The 13,723-nt window shown below is 41.6% G+C and overlaps 1 protein-coding gene across 1 annotated transcript in view; it reads right to left on the bottom strand.

Annotated features, from left to right (window-relative positions):
• Positions 1-3,242: 3,242 nt before the first annotated feature.
• Positions 3,243-13,723, bottom strand: part of wnt3 (wingless-type MMTV integration site family, member 3) — a 39,365-nt gene continuing 28,884 nt past the window's right edge. The window contains exons 3-4 of the mRNA XM_015962660.3: positions 11,329-11,594; positions 3,243-3,854 (exon numbers count right to left, since the gene is read on the bottom strand). Of these exons, the coding sequence (XP_015818146.1) occupies positions 3,375-3,854; positions 11,329-11,594 (746 nt within the window). The 3' untranslated portion in view covers positions 3,243-3,374. The remainder of the gene's footprint in view (positions 3,855-11,328; positions 11,595-13,723) is intronic.

The following is a 13,723-nucleotide window of genomic DNA, read 5'->3' as shown; positions in this document are numbered from 1 at the left end:
TGCTGAATCTAGAAATTATGCCGTTAAATCTGACTATGGCAATTACACAAAGAAAACAAATAACTTGCGTTGCACTTTGTTTAAAACAATCATCAGTTAAATTACACAAAGGGATAATCAAATCAGGCATAGTCCTGTTATAGATGTCTATAATTAAAGAGTACATTTAAAAGCTAATTTGTTTCAAACTATTTTTACGTCAGAAATGTTGTGATTCTCTCTTATGTCTGGTTTTATTCTAAATAAAATGGCTGTGTTGATCATGATTGGAGGGCAACAAATGAATTAGGTCTTTATCTAATTAGCTGCAGTGCATTATGGGTAAACTTTGGTATAATATGTTCAAAGAATCTGGTTCCAGAACTCTGGTGATTGGTTCAGGTTGTGCTTTCTTTTATTTTTTATTGTCATTTATTTTTTGGGGTGAACTTGTTGGGACATCCATTCTTGGAAAGAACTTTTAACCTACTTTTGTTGAGTAAAAATAAATCACAAGTCGTTTGAGGTTTTAATCTGTCTTTATAAGATCCATTAAAGGTTGTCAACAAAGTTTCCGCATTTTAAAGTTTTTTCCTGAGATTATCAAAAAGTGGATTCTGTTCAAATGTATTAGTAGGGCTGTTTGATTTAGGCTTTTTTGCCAATACTGTAGCTGATATAAAGATTTTGTCTAACTATTACAACTGATGCCATTATAAACCAATATAAATATATGTGGGATCCCCCCAGTAAAAATAGAAAAGCTCAATCGTTTTGGGCAGCTAAAATCTCATATTTTCTATCATGCATAATTAAACTTTAAACATTATCTGTGCAAAATCTGACAACTACTCCAAAATAATTTAGGCCAGTTGTGCCAAGCAAGCAAAAATATCTCAAACACTAAACCTTAAATCTGTCATATTTTGTCATTTTGAGTGAGAGAAGTAGATAAAGAATATTAAAAGAATAAAAACTGATGCTGATAAATTCCTACATTACATTTTAATGCCAATATCAGCCAAAATAGCACGAAAAATTTCATAGTTCAACTCCTCAGTTTAAAGAGCAAGTCACCCCCAAATCAACTTTTTTCTGATAAACTGTATAAATGAGTGTCTAATCATGCTGCAGACATGTGTAGTCAATAGTTTAGCACTTTAGTGCATTTTAGTAAAAATTTTAATTTTCTGCCTAAAACAGTCAGTGTTGTGCCGTTGTCAGGTAAAAACACTGCACTGCATTTGAATTTAAATCTGCCATCGCTATTGGCTAAGAGGTACCCTAGAACGTTAGCTGGTACCATATGATGTCACAATGTCGTTGTGAGCCTCTCTGTGTGTGTGTGTGTGTGTGTGTGTGTGTATTTGTTAGCGGCTCCGCCCTTTCGGTCTGCTAGGCAACAGCATTTGTTGTGTTTTTCAAACAGTAAGTGGGAGTGGAGTATTACTCTGGTATGGGGTGACTTGCTCTTTAATTCTTACTGGCATTATCCTGGTAAACAATAACACCAATGCAATACTCAGTTTGAGTTCAATTCCTGTGCAATACCAGATTTACATAGTATGTCTGTGTCCCTTACAGTTTGCTGCGTAGTTCTGGAAACACAAGTTTCATTTTTTATCTGTGGTTTTTATTGGTCGAAGGTTACAATAATAGCTCACTGCCTGTATGTATTTACACCTTTATTATTTTTTCTTCAAATTACTCTCAAGTGTCGGTGCTGCTGTAACAAGTGAATTTCCCCACTGTGGGATCAATAAAGTCTATTCTATTCTATTCTGTCACCTTAACCAGGCTCTTAAATAGAAGCAGGTCTTTTTTCCCAAGAAAATAACTGACAACCATTAGAAAAGTGAAGACATGAAGGTGTAATAAAATCAGGAGGCAAGTTTTGTTCTTCAAATATATAATCTTAGTTCAGTCATACAGATATATACATTGTATAATAAATAATATTTATAAAAACATAACATTTGCGATTATAAAATAAAAAGGGAATTATTCACTTTAAAACATTTGTACAAAACTTTGGATATAGCAGGGAAAATGGGGGTTTGGATGCTGAAAGATGTGGTAGATGACAGAAATGCTAAGTCATGTCACAAGGAGAGAGCCGCCTGCGCGCTACGGGGTAAACAGTGGGTCTGTTGTCCGACACAACGAGAAGGAAGCAGGTGAGAGTTGGTCCTATGAACCCACATCTCAGAAGCAACCAGAACTGGAAGTCTTTTCCTTCTGCAAATTCCAGCTTTTTTCCCCCTCAGTGATTTGTAAACCACTTAAACAATCAGACATCCATGCCTCTGCTGAAATTCCCCAACCAAGCTGCTCCAAAACAGTAAGGTGGGCGTGTTTTAGGGTGTAGAGACGAGAACACAAGTTCATAAATCAGGCTTCTCGAATACTTCAGCTGAGGGGGAAAACATGAAGGAATGAAGGAGAGATGAGACATCCAATCGGAGGCTTTGCTGCTTCGTGGTCTCCACATGTCATCACATGTCCCCCTTCTTTTTCTTAAAAAAAAAAAGATTTATTTTTAGACTTAGGTGTGTTTTCTCAGAAGATCAGCACTATTATTAGACATGCTAAAGCTTGACTCAAGAACGATGCATAAATCTGCGGAGATCACGAGCTGTTTCACAGGACGATTGAAGGAAATATGCAGGGATTATTTTTAACCTTCAGAAATTAACTGAATAGTGCATACACGTACGTGTGTGGGGTTGTTAGTCAGAGGAATGAGCCTCCTGCATACCTCCTGTCCCATCCCAGTGGTAATAATTCAGAAATGCGAGGCTATAAAAATTTCACACCGAAGCGTATACCTTCCAGTTGACTTGTGCAGTCGAGTCAGTCAGAAAAGTAAAGACAAAGAGCCACACTGAGGAGTCGATCAGCTCAGTAGTTTACAAAAACAGGACATCCTGCTGGATTTTCAGTTCAGTAGTTACAACGTGATGGTTTCTCTGAAGCTGCTGGTGTGTTTGGCTTCACTTCACGTACAGAAGTTGGTTTGGATTCAATAAAAAAGGAACAAAAACAGCTTGAGTGGCTGGAGGAATGAGGTGTTAGAAGATGCTTTTGACTTGAAAGCAAAGAGTTTTACTGCATTAATCCCACAGGAAAGAAGTGTTATTAGACATGGCACAAACATGTAGCTGGCATGGACGGGGGAAATAAATAAAGACACAGGGGCGAGGAGAAAAGTGGTTCGGACCGAGTTTAGTGCAGGTTTAAGGTGGGGAAGGTTCTGTCTGATGTGGAAGTAGAGCCTGAGATTGACTGGATTACATAGTGGGACACTGTGTGTGTGTGTGTGTGTTTGGGGAAGCAGGGAAGTCGTGCAGGAGTTGGAGGGGAACAGGTTTAAAGGTCCAGCAGTCAGTTTGATTTTATTTGCACGTGTGTACGTCATACACACGCACGCACTCCTGGCAGCTGACGTAGCAGCACCAGTGGAAGATGCAGTGGCACTTCTCTTTGCGCTTTTCAGTCCGAGTGTTGTGGCCACGGCCACAGCACAGCAAGTCACAGCCCTCGATGCCATGCGACGACACATTGCAGACACGGTCACGCGTCCCGAAGGAGCCAGTCTCCGAGTTGGGCTCACAGAAATTAGGCGAGCCTTCGTAATAAACCAGGTCACGCTCAGTGGGGTGCTTGAAGAAGGCGTACTTGACTCGTAGGGTCTCCACCCAGCCTCGAGACTCGCGGTGCTTCTCCACCACCATTTCCGAGGCGCTGTCGTACTTATCCTTTAGATAGTCGCCCAGCATGCGGAAGTCTGGCTGTGCCCACCAACACGTCTTTACCTCGCAGCTTCCTGAGAGGCCATGACACTTACAGCGCAGATGCATGTGGTCCAGGATGGTCTGTGAAACACAAAGACTCATTAGGAACAAAGTTAGGATTTAAATTGTATGTTAAAAATATCCCCTTGCCAGGATGTTGGTAGATTTAACAGAAGCATTTGTTATGGTCGCCCACAATAATCTTTCATCTCTGTTGGAAGCTTGTGTTTGTCTTAAAGCTACGGTTGTCAAATGGTTTTGTTCCTACTTGTCTGACAGAACCTGTTATGTAAATATGAGCTGTTTCAGTTCTGATGACGCCTTTCTAAGTTGTGGTGTGCCCCAAGGTTCTATTGTGGGTCCTGCTCATTTCTCTTTATATGCTACCCCTGGGATCCACTTTTCAAAAAATATAATATGTCATTTCATTGCTTTGCAGATGATCTTCAAATCTATCTACCTTTACGAGTTGGAGCTGACTCAGTCTGTTATTAAAATGTCTCAGCCCTAAACTTTCTCAAATTAATGACAGCAAAATGGAAGTTCTCATGTTTAGCAGTTCATGTATCCGGGACACGTCTGATTGTTTTCTGGGCCCTTTTCTTCCTATTATAAGATGGTTGCCAAAAATCCTGGGGTATTTATGTTGTATTTATTTATATTGATTGTGATTTTAAGTTGTCCAGGCAAGTCAATGCAGTTTTTCAGTCAGGCTTTTTTCATCTTAGGCTGGGCAGCTAGCTAAGTTTAAGCCTTGTCTCCTCGTTAAAGTCTTTGAGCAAGCTATCCACCTGTTCATCTCCTGTAGATGGGGCTATTGCAACTTTTTATATGTTGGCTTGGATCAGTCTACTGTGCACCATCTCCATTTGGTCATGGCTCATGGACTACCAAGATCAACACAACAGCAGCCTTGCCTAAGACGCTGTTGTAGGTGCACGTGGCGCAGTTGTTAGCACTGTTGCCTCGCAGCAAGAAGGTTGCAGGTTCGAAACTTGGCTGCGGCCTTTCTGCGTGGAGTTGCGTGTTCTCCCCATGCATGCGTGGGTTTCCTCCGGGTACTCCGGTTTCCCCTACAGATCACAACATGCCCTATAAGTTAAAAATTGTACGTCGCTTTGGATAAAAGCGTCTGCCAAATAAATAAACATAAACATAAACATAGTCGGAGCAGGTGTGGGCGGACCTTTGCTAAAACAAATTTCATTTCCGAATATAAATTCAGGCTGACAAAATAACTTGTTGTTCAGACAAGTGACATCGCAATAGTGCCAATAGTAATATTTGTGCCTACCTTTGCTCTCAAATATTTAAAATGGCATGATCTGGCATCTTTAATGGTCTTGCCCCAGTGTGCTTGTGTGAATTATTGTTGAATTAATTTCCTAAAACTCCTGAGATCAAGCACACACGCCTTCTTCAAGCATTTTTCAGTGATTCCAAGGACAAAACTTAAGTCTCCTAGTGAAAGTTATTTTTTCTGTGGCCAGTTCTAGACTGTGGATGGTCTTCTTTGCAATGTTGGATCTGCTAAAACCTTAAAATGCTTCAGAAAATTTATTTTTACGGTTCAAGTTTGAACTACATTTATACATTTATCTGTTTTAACCATGTTTTAATGTTTTAAATAACAGATTTCTTTGTTTTCGTCTATCTGTCTCTCACCAAGCACTGTATATACGTATGATTGTATTTTACTATGTGAAGGACTTTGGGCAGCAGCTGCTGTAGTAAATGTGCAAAATGTTTAAAGTTGACCATGACTATTTTATTCAGTTCAATTCAGATCCTTTTTATTTTTTATGGAGACTGCATAATAATTAAAAATAAAAAAATGACTTATTTTTGTAATTTGTATTAAGAAAATTTCTGCTTTTTCATTTACAATTTAAGGGCATTTACCATGCATGTGTAAAGGTTTATAAAAACGCATGAAGTCTATGGAAATGAGGCAACTAGAGCTGTTTTAAAGTGTCTACATAACTGATGTGTTTACAATGTACTTATTACATTTACGTATCCAATTTACTCGTTAAAAAGACCCCCCCCCCCCCCCCCCCAAATCAACAAAATCATATCTTAAATTAAATCCTCCTTATAGGTATTTTCTTAAAGGCATATCTCTGGAGCTGGGAGGTGGAGAAAGAGTAATTGTTGCCCTTTGGGCTTTAAGATTCCTAAAAACTCAGACGTTGATGGAAATTGATGAATGAGGCAGATTTTACATCCTGTAAAAGGAGTCTATCTGAAATAGTGTGATCATACTCTGTTTTCTGAATGGGTTACAGTTTTATAGGTTTGAGTTTACAGGTGATCAAGACTTAAAAACATTTTTTTAAAGTCACTGCGGCTGTTACGTTGTAGTTTTCTGCAGCTGTGAAGCCCAGATGCTCGGTTCTGCTGCTGATGATTCTCTCTGAAGTCATTCCTTCTCAGCTCGCTCCCTCAGGGTGTATTTCACCTTTGTTTTGATTTTTGTTGTGCAATTCATCAGATGCATTTAGCAGCTGAATCCCCCCAGCTGGGGTGGGACGCAGATGGTTAAACGTTTTTCTTTTTTTTGGGGGGGGGGGCAAGGTGGACTAGTGACATCACAATGTGAGCCTGTCACACTGAGAAAGTCCTGAGGCCTTGGGGCTAAATAAGGGAGCGTGAGAGGTGCAGGTGGAGGTTAGTGCTGCTCTGTGGTCCCTCTGACTGTGATCAAAGGGTCGTCTTGTTGCCGTGTGGTCCTTCAATCACCCCCCCAGCCCCAGGTCTGTTCTCCCCCAGCGGTGACAGCAGTTGGTGATGTTTTAAGTCTGATACCCCCCCCCCCCCCAGCTCACGCAGGTTATTTGACTGTTGGGGAATTTTTTATTGGGATGCAGAGCATGAAAGGCAAGGTTCTGTTTAGATGTGTAATTAAGCAGTCATTCAAAATCAAGAGATCATCTACAGCTGGAAACCCAGAAATGTGCAGACAAGTCAAATACCAAATCCCTGCCCATCACATGAACACGTAGTCATCCGTGGTTTACCACAGCATTTACCTGAGACAGAGTAAAAGAAAATCACGGCTGCTGATACTTGATTAAAACTTAAAACTTTAAGACATGAAAACATGATTCAACAATCCAGTAATTACATAACTTTTTGCTGTGTTTCGGTTTAAAAAATAATGTTTACAAATTAAAAGTTTGACATTTCATTTGTTTCAAATCCATCAATAAAATGTTATTTTTCTAAGAAAAACCTGTAGTGACAGTGACCTATTAGCAAAAACACAAGCCCATAAAATAAATGTGGGCTTTTAAAAAATGTGGATGTCAGGAGTTCAAAAATCTTTAAAGGGACTTTTCGGACTTTTGAATTTTTATGCTCGCGATTGCCCCCTCAGGCCAAAAGCGTAACGGCAGCTTCAATAGTAGGCTCGGGCACAAGGCGCGCATGCTGTACGTGCACACTCCTTAACGAAAATAACAGCTGAGACAGTCCCGTGTGTGTGTGTGGCCCGGAGGACAGAGGACAGGAGAACATGCAGCTAATTAATTAAATAATTTTGTTCTGTACCTTTCTCTTCAGCACAGCCGACAAAGGTTTAAGATGGGTCAGTCCTCCTGCATGCTCAGATCATTCCCTTCCCTTGCTTGAAAAATTGTTCCAAAATGAAATTTGAACCCACATCTTTTTTATCTGTGAATTCAATGCTGTTCGGCGAGTCTCAAATAAAAATTTGGGCATCTTACTGTAAAAAAAAACCATACCATTGATGTAAAAAAGAAACTAAATAAACTATGTTCACATCCAGAAACGAACCCAGGTGTTCAGCATGGGAGTCAGACATCTTACAAGGTGAGCTACACACCAGCAACAATTTTAATATCTGTAACTTTCATATCCTTGATGACAGCTGAAACAATGTCAAACCAAAGAACGGTTCGGAGCGAAAATGGCTATTTTGTTGCTAATTTGCAGGAAATATCTAGAAGGAAGTAGCTAAGGGTCCTCAGGAATGTAGCTAGGTTTGTCACTAGGCGTTAGGAACAGCAACAAAGTCGCAGAGTTGGCACTACTTCTCTCTCTGCTGCTAAAGCTACGGATAGCAAATGCTACGGGCTATGCCTGAGCGTGAACGCGCATGAAGCAGCCTGCTCGACCCGAGCTGCTCTCTTTTTCTGTGATTTTTACAGAAAAACAGGCGATCACAGTAAAAATGGCAGGGCTCATTCTACAGGACCAGGGCATTGCAGGAGAATGTATGAAGAAGAAATTAATTATTTCTATACATGTTTTGGCTGTCAAACTTCCATAATGCCCCTTTAAATAAAAAAAATGTAAATACACTTTTGTTAAAATATTTATATTTTCATGTATCTGAAAAGTATGTGACAGGGTGAGCATCCTGTCTCTGTATCCTAACTGATCATGCATCCTGGCTACTTGGCCACAGGATATCCCTTTGGCTTACTGGTTGCATGCAGAGTCTGGAGATCAAATCCCACCCGGGCTCTCATTTCTCCACCTTGCCACAAATAGAAGTTCAGACTTTAAATAAGTAAATAAATTATTAGACTTTTTAAACTTGGTATAGACAGAAAAAAAGAAGAAAGGTATAAGTTATGTTTTGGGTGCTAACGGAAGTCCAGCTATTTTAACTTCAACTTACAAATACCAAAGTGGCACCAACACCACAGAGCATTGATACCAGGGCCTTGTGAGCATCTATCCAGCATGTTTAGTTGTTTTTGTTGTCCAACACACCTGAATTTAATCAGTAGGTAATTAACAGGCCCTAGCAGGCTTGTTGACCTGCTGAACAGATCTTTTAACCATTGAATCAGGTGTGTTGGAGTAGAGAAACAACAAAAACGCGGTGGATAGCAGCTGGGACCAAAGTTAGATATCACTGTTTAAGTAGATTGTTACAAATTCTCATCAAACTACTTCTAGCCTTAAATCATCCACATGAAATATCAGGTTTAGTATTTTCATTATAAACCTGCCATATCCTGTCCTGGACATGTCTGGTGCCTTCTGGTGGAGGATCTGCAGATGGCAGGAGCCAGTTTTAATTCTTTATTGATGTTATTTTAGCAGATTATATCTCACTGTTAGTGAAGCCAGCTGGTTAATCTCCAAATGATTCCATCTCTCAACGCCTGTTGAAATAAGTAGTTTCCACTATAGCCCCCTGTGTTTTGCATAATGTGAATGGAAGTTTGGTAAATGGGGTGGTGCCGGTAAGTTTTAAACATGCTGTTGTTCAGCCAGTAACAAAGAAGTCTGGCCTTGCTTCAACTGATTCTTCAAACGTCTGTCCAATTTCTGAGCTTCCTTTGCTGTCTAAAATCAGGGGAAATGTGTTTTTAATCAGTTTAAAGCATTCCTGGATGTGCATGAGATTCCTGAGGATTTCCAGTCTTACTTGGATATTCGTTTAATCAATACTTTTGCAGTGGTCTGTTGTAGAAATGAATGTCTTATAAGTTGTATTCTGTTGGGAAAAAAAGCCCTGCTGCACCGTTGTCAGGAAATGGCAGAAGAGGAGAGCTTCAGATGACAGGTTTTAGAATCTTCTTTCCTCATATTTGGATATCTTGCTTCTGATTGGATAACATCAACGTGACTCTACCACAGAATCTGCTTTGCAAATTTGATGTTTTATCTTCACAAATAACTTAAATCTGCAGGAGTTCTGCCATATTGTGCAATCGTTAATGCTAACTGTTAGCTTCTGCGGTTTCCTGAATGCTAAACCAATTACAGCCTTTCCCATTGAGTCTAAATGGATGAGTTTGTGATCATTAAGTGACAGGGTGGTGTAGATATGTCAGGCTTTTCAAATGCTTGAGAATAATCATCACAACACAGTGTTGGCATTGCTGAGGGTTACAAATTATATTTTGCTGTCTTCTGACTCTGGACATACTGTGGTCTTGGTGCTCTTGGACTTGATCGCAGCGTCAGATATAGTGGATCATGAAGTCCTCTTGTGTTGCCTGGAGCCTACAGTCAGTATTTTGGTAGTTGCTTTGGAATGGTTTTGATTCTATTTCACTATTAGTAGTTTTTGTGTTTGGGTTGATGACTTGATTTCCTCCATAGCTCCCATGCCATGTGGTGTCCCATAGGGGTCAATCCTCGGGCCACTCTTGTTCTCCCAGTACCTGCTTCTACCTGGGCCTATTTTTCGAAGGTTTGGGGTGTCTTTTCACTGATACACTAATGATTGCCACATCTATGTGCCCTTTAGCTGTGAGAATAACGTCTGTGCAGCTAAACTATGGAACGCCTAACTGCAGTTAAATCCTGGATGCCTGCAAACTTCCTGCATTTCAATGACAAAAAAAAAGTTCTGCAAAGTGGGCCTAGGGATGCAGGTAGTAATAGTTTTCTTAACCTGGGACTATTAACCCAATTTGTTCAAGTGACAATGTGTAGTTTTTACCATTATTCTCTGACAACATTATTCTCTGGATGATTTAGGTATGTACTGCCCCCATCACCAGGGAAAATACACATAGTCACTTAAAGCCCACAGTGTCTAATCTGGGTGTGAAAATGAATGGAAATTTAAATTTGATAAACATGTGCTGTGGTGACGATTAGTTTCTTTCATTTGAGGCAACTAGCCAAGATAAAATCTTCTGATCAAGGCATGAGTAAACTTAAGATTGTTCTGTCGTTGGAGGATCACCCTCTCCACCATGTTTTAAAGGATCTCAGGAGCTCTTTTAGTGGACGAATGTTAATGCCCCATTGTTCCACTGAATGTTTTAGAACCCCTTTTATTCCTGCTGCAGTGCGTTTTTACAACGACCATTTGGTATGATCTCATATTGGATGTTTTGATCATGGTTGTGGTTTATAGCAGAGTCCAGTGATTGTGATTTCTTTGTTTTTGTCTGTTTGTTGTTGTTTATGTCCATGGCAACTCAATTTCCCCTTGGGGATTAATGAAGCCAACCTTAACCTTATCACTTTGAAAATCTGATTCATGCCTTTGTGACGACTAGGCTAGACAACTGTAACGCTCTGTCCGCGGGCATTAGCCAGTCCCTGCTTACGCCTCTGCAGCTGATTCAGACTGCTGCAGCAGTGACACAGAAGCATGAACATATGTCACCGGTTCTATCTGCTCTTCATTGGCACCTGGTCCGTTATCAAATAGATTGTAAAATTATTTTCTTTGTTTTTAAGTTCCTAAATGGTTTTGCCCTTTGCTATCTGTTGGAACTGCTGTCACACGCCACTTTGTGTCGCTAGATTGGCTCAGTGTGGCTTCCTCTTAGTGTAAAACAAGCTGATCTGCTTATGGTGTTTAAATCTTGCCTAAAGACTCGCCTATTCCCCCTTCAGTTTAAAACTATTAATTTTACTATAAATATTGTGTGCCACCTAATAGTTTCTTTCTCATTTATATATGCATTTTAATATACTGCACTTTCGTTTACCTTGCTGTTTTTAATCAGTGTTTTATAAATAAACACGATTTGGATTTAAAGCCTGCTGTGTTCAGGTGGATCACTAAGGTTGGTGGTAACAGAATACAGGCAGCACTAAGTCTGTTTACCGTGCGTCCTGCCTCGTTGTTGTGACGGTTCATTGCTGAGCGTGCGTCCGGTCGGTTTTCTCTGGCGTCTGCGAACTCCCTGGACACCAGCACCCCGAACTCGGCATCCTCACTGCAGCCTCCCCACTTCCACCCCTCACCGGGGGGTCCCTTGTGGTGTGAGTCGCAGCCACACATGGTGGACGTCCCCTCGGCGCATGAGCGGGTCACTGCAAACGCTACACCTGCTGACGCGATGGCGTGGACGAATGCCGACTCTCTTGTTGCTGAATGAGAAAGACAGAAAGGCAGGGGAGAGAAGAAGACGTAGGAGGACGTTAGTCTGGTAGGGATATGGACAAAGAGATCTGCTGATGTTCAGACAGATGCACCAGAGAGGAGACCCTCAGGCTGTAACCTTTTAACATCTCAGCTTTGATGAGACATATTTAGACGCAGGTATTTGACACAGTGAGCCTACCCCCCCCCCCCCCCCCCCACACACACACACACACACACACACACACATATATACACACACACACACACACACACACACACACACACACACACACACACACACACATGTTGTTTACAGTATTTATTAGGATCATTGTGGAAGATTCCCTGCCTTTTGGGGTGTCAGGTGGGACAAAAATGTTGTCTTCACCCCTGCCGTCACCCTACCCCCACCCTGTTCCGTCCTTGCTCAGAGCCCCCAAAAGCCCTCCGGTGAGATCCAGCATCGTCTGAGGGATGGGGTTACTCCTCTTCTGAAGGCAACGGCTTATTATGTAACCAGACACCATTGTTTCACAATCACAGCACACTTACCAAGGCATGCTCATCACACATCCCTAGAAAACACCCACAGCCTCAAACGGCCTTCAGTGGTCTGGGTTTTTCTCATCACTTGCAATAAATGGGATTGGACTTTTCCGTGATTGGAGGAATAAACTTGAACTTTGCACACCAGGTTCACAGCAAGGATAATATCAGAACTCGATCAGAAATCTTTCCCTAAATCATCTTTCTCTGAAAACTAGAACAGATTTCCCAGCATGCCACACACTTTCTTAAATGTTGAAAATGTAATTATGGTTTCAGTTTTATTCGCAGTTGAAGTATTATTAACAAATTGAAATATTCGTGTGCTGAAGGAAAATTTGCTGCAGTTTTAAGTTGGAAGTGAGCCAGGTAATGGAAGAGAGGGGTTTAAATACTGGTCAGTTCCACTATAATCTGTGCCATGACAACACATTTACTCGAGTGTAAAAGGCAGAAACAGGTTTTTAAATGTGGTGTGAACAAAATTGCCAACTGTAAATATTGATGGGGATGAATCTGATCGCCACCGAATCAAAACACCACATAGCCAGATAGTTTGCTTTGGTTTCTCCACATTTAATGCTTTGTCTGTAATCCTGGAAGAAGAATTCAAAGCTCGCTAAACTCAGCCATTTTCTTCATGTCTGGTTCGATGACATCAATATGGTGGGACACATTTGTAGTCCTACACGTCTTTTCACACAAAACCTAAAATAACTGTTGCCACTGTTTGAAAACAATCCCTTTCTTGAACTCGGGTGTTCTCCTGTGGTCCCTGATCATAAAGGTAGAGGTCTCCGAGTGAGCCTGCATGTCAGAGTGGAAGGCATCGGTGCATAGACGGGCAGTGTGAGCAGTTCAAGCTCTCCCGGTCAAATAAAAGGGAGAAGGGAGGGCAAATGAGATTACAGGCCACAGAAAAGGGCCGGGGGCTCCGCACAACCCCTACTGTGCATGAAGACCGCTCTGCTCCTCACAGTCCAGCTCCCACGGACACCCCATTCACACGCCCTTTTGACTCTGTCATGAAAACAGGCTGAAAGGGGATCTCACTCGACCCGTGAGGAAGAGGAAGGAAGTAAGAAGAAGAAGTAGAGAGTCACTTTAGGAGTGATGAATGGAAAAGCTGGAGAAGGAAAAGCTACCAGAGTATCGCCACCTTCAGCTATATGCCGGCGATGGAGGGTGCCTGAAGGAAATGTGGGATTAAGATGGGTGGTGGTGTATGGGATTTCAGCTTGGTGGAAAGGAGTGAGTAAAGGGGGAGGAGGAGGAGGTTTAGGGAATGCCAGCTCTGGGCAGAGTGGGGTTGTGGGGGCGCTGGTGGCTGGGCCCTTTGTGCGGGTAATACAGTGTGACACAAGGGAAACAAAGGCGGATTGATGGGCCCAGCAGGTAGCATGAGCAGCGCCGGGCTTGGTTAACAGCCAGAGTTCCAGGGGCCCAAAGCTCACAGGGGTCTGTTCTCTGAGGTCCGACTGGGTTTGCCAGGACAAGAGGGGATGTCCAACCCAAGGACAAAATGTCACCCAGTTATGTAAGGGTTAATCAGGGATTCAGGATCAACTTTCTCCTTTAACAAAATATA

The sequence above is a fragment of the Nothobranchius furzeri genome, chromosome 16 (assembly GCF_043380555.1).
Source record: "Nothobranchius furzeri strain GRZ-AD chromosome 16, NfurGRZ-RIMD1, whole genome shotgun sequence".
Classification (NCBI taxonomy): Eukaryota; Metazoa; Chordata; class Actinopteri; order Cyprinodontiformes; family Nothobranchiidae; genus Nothobranchius; species Nothobranchius furzeri.
The sequence above is the reverse complement of the archived record's forward strand: the minus strand, read 5'-3'. Positions and strand labels throughout refer to the sequence as shown.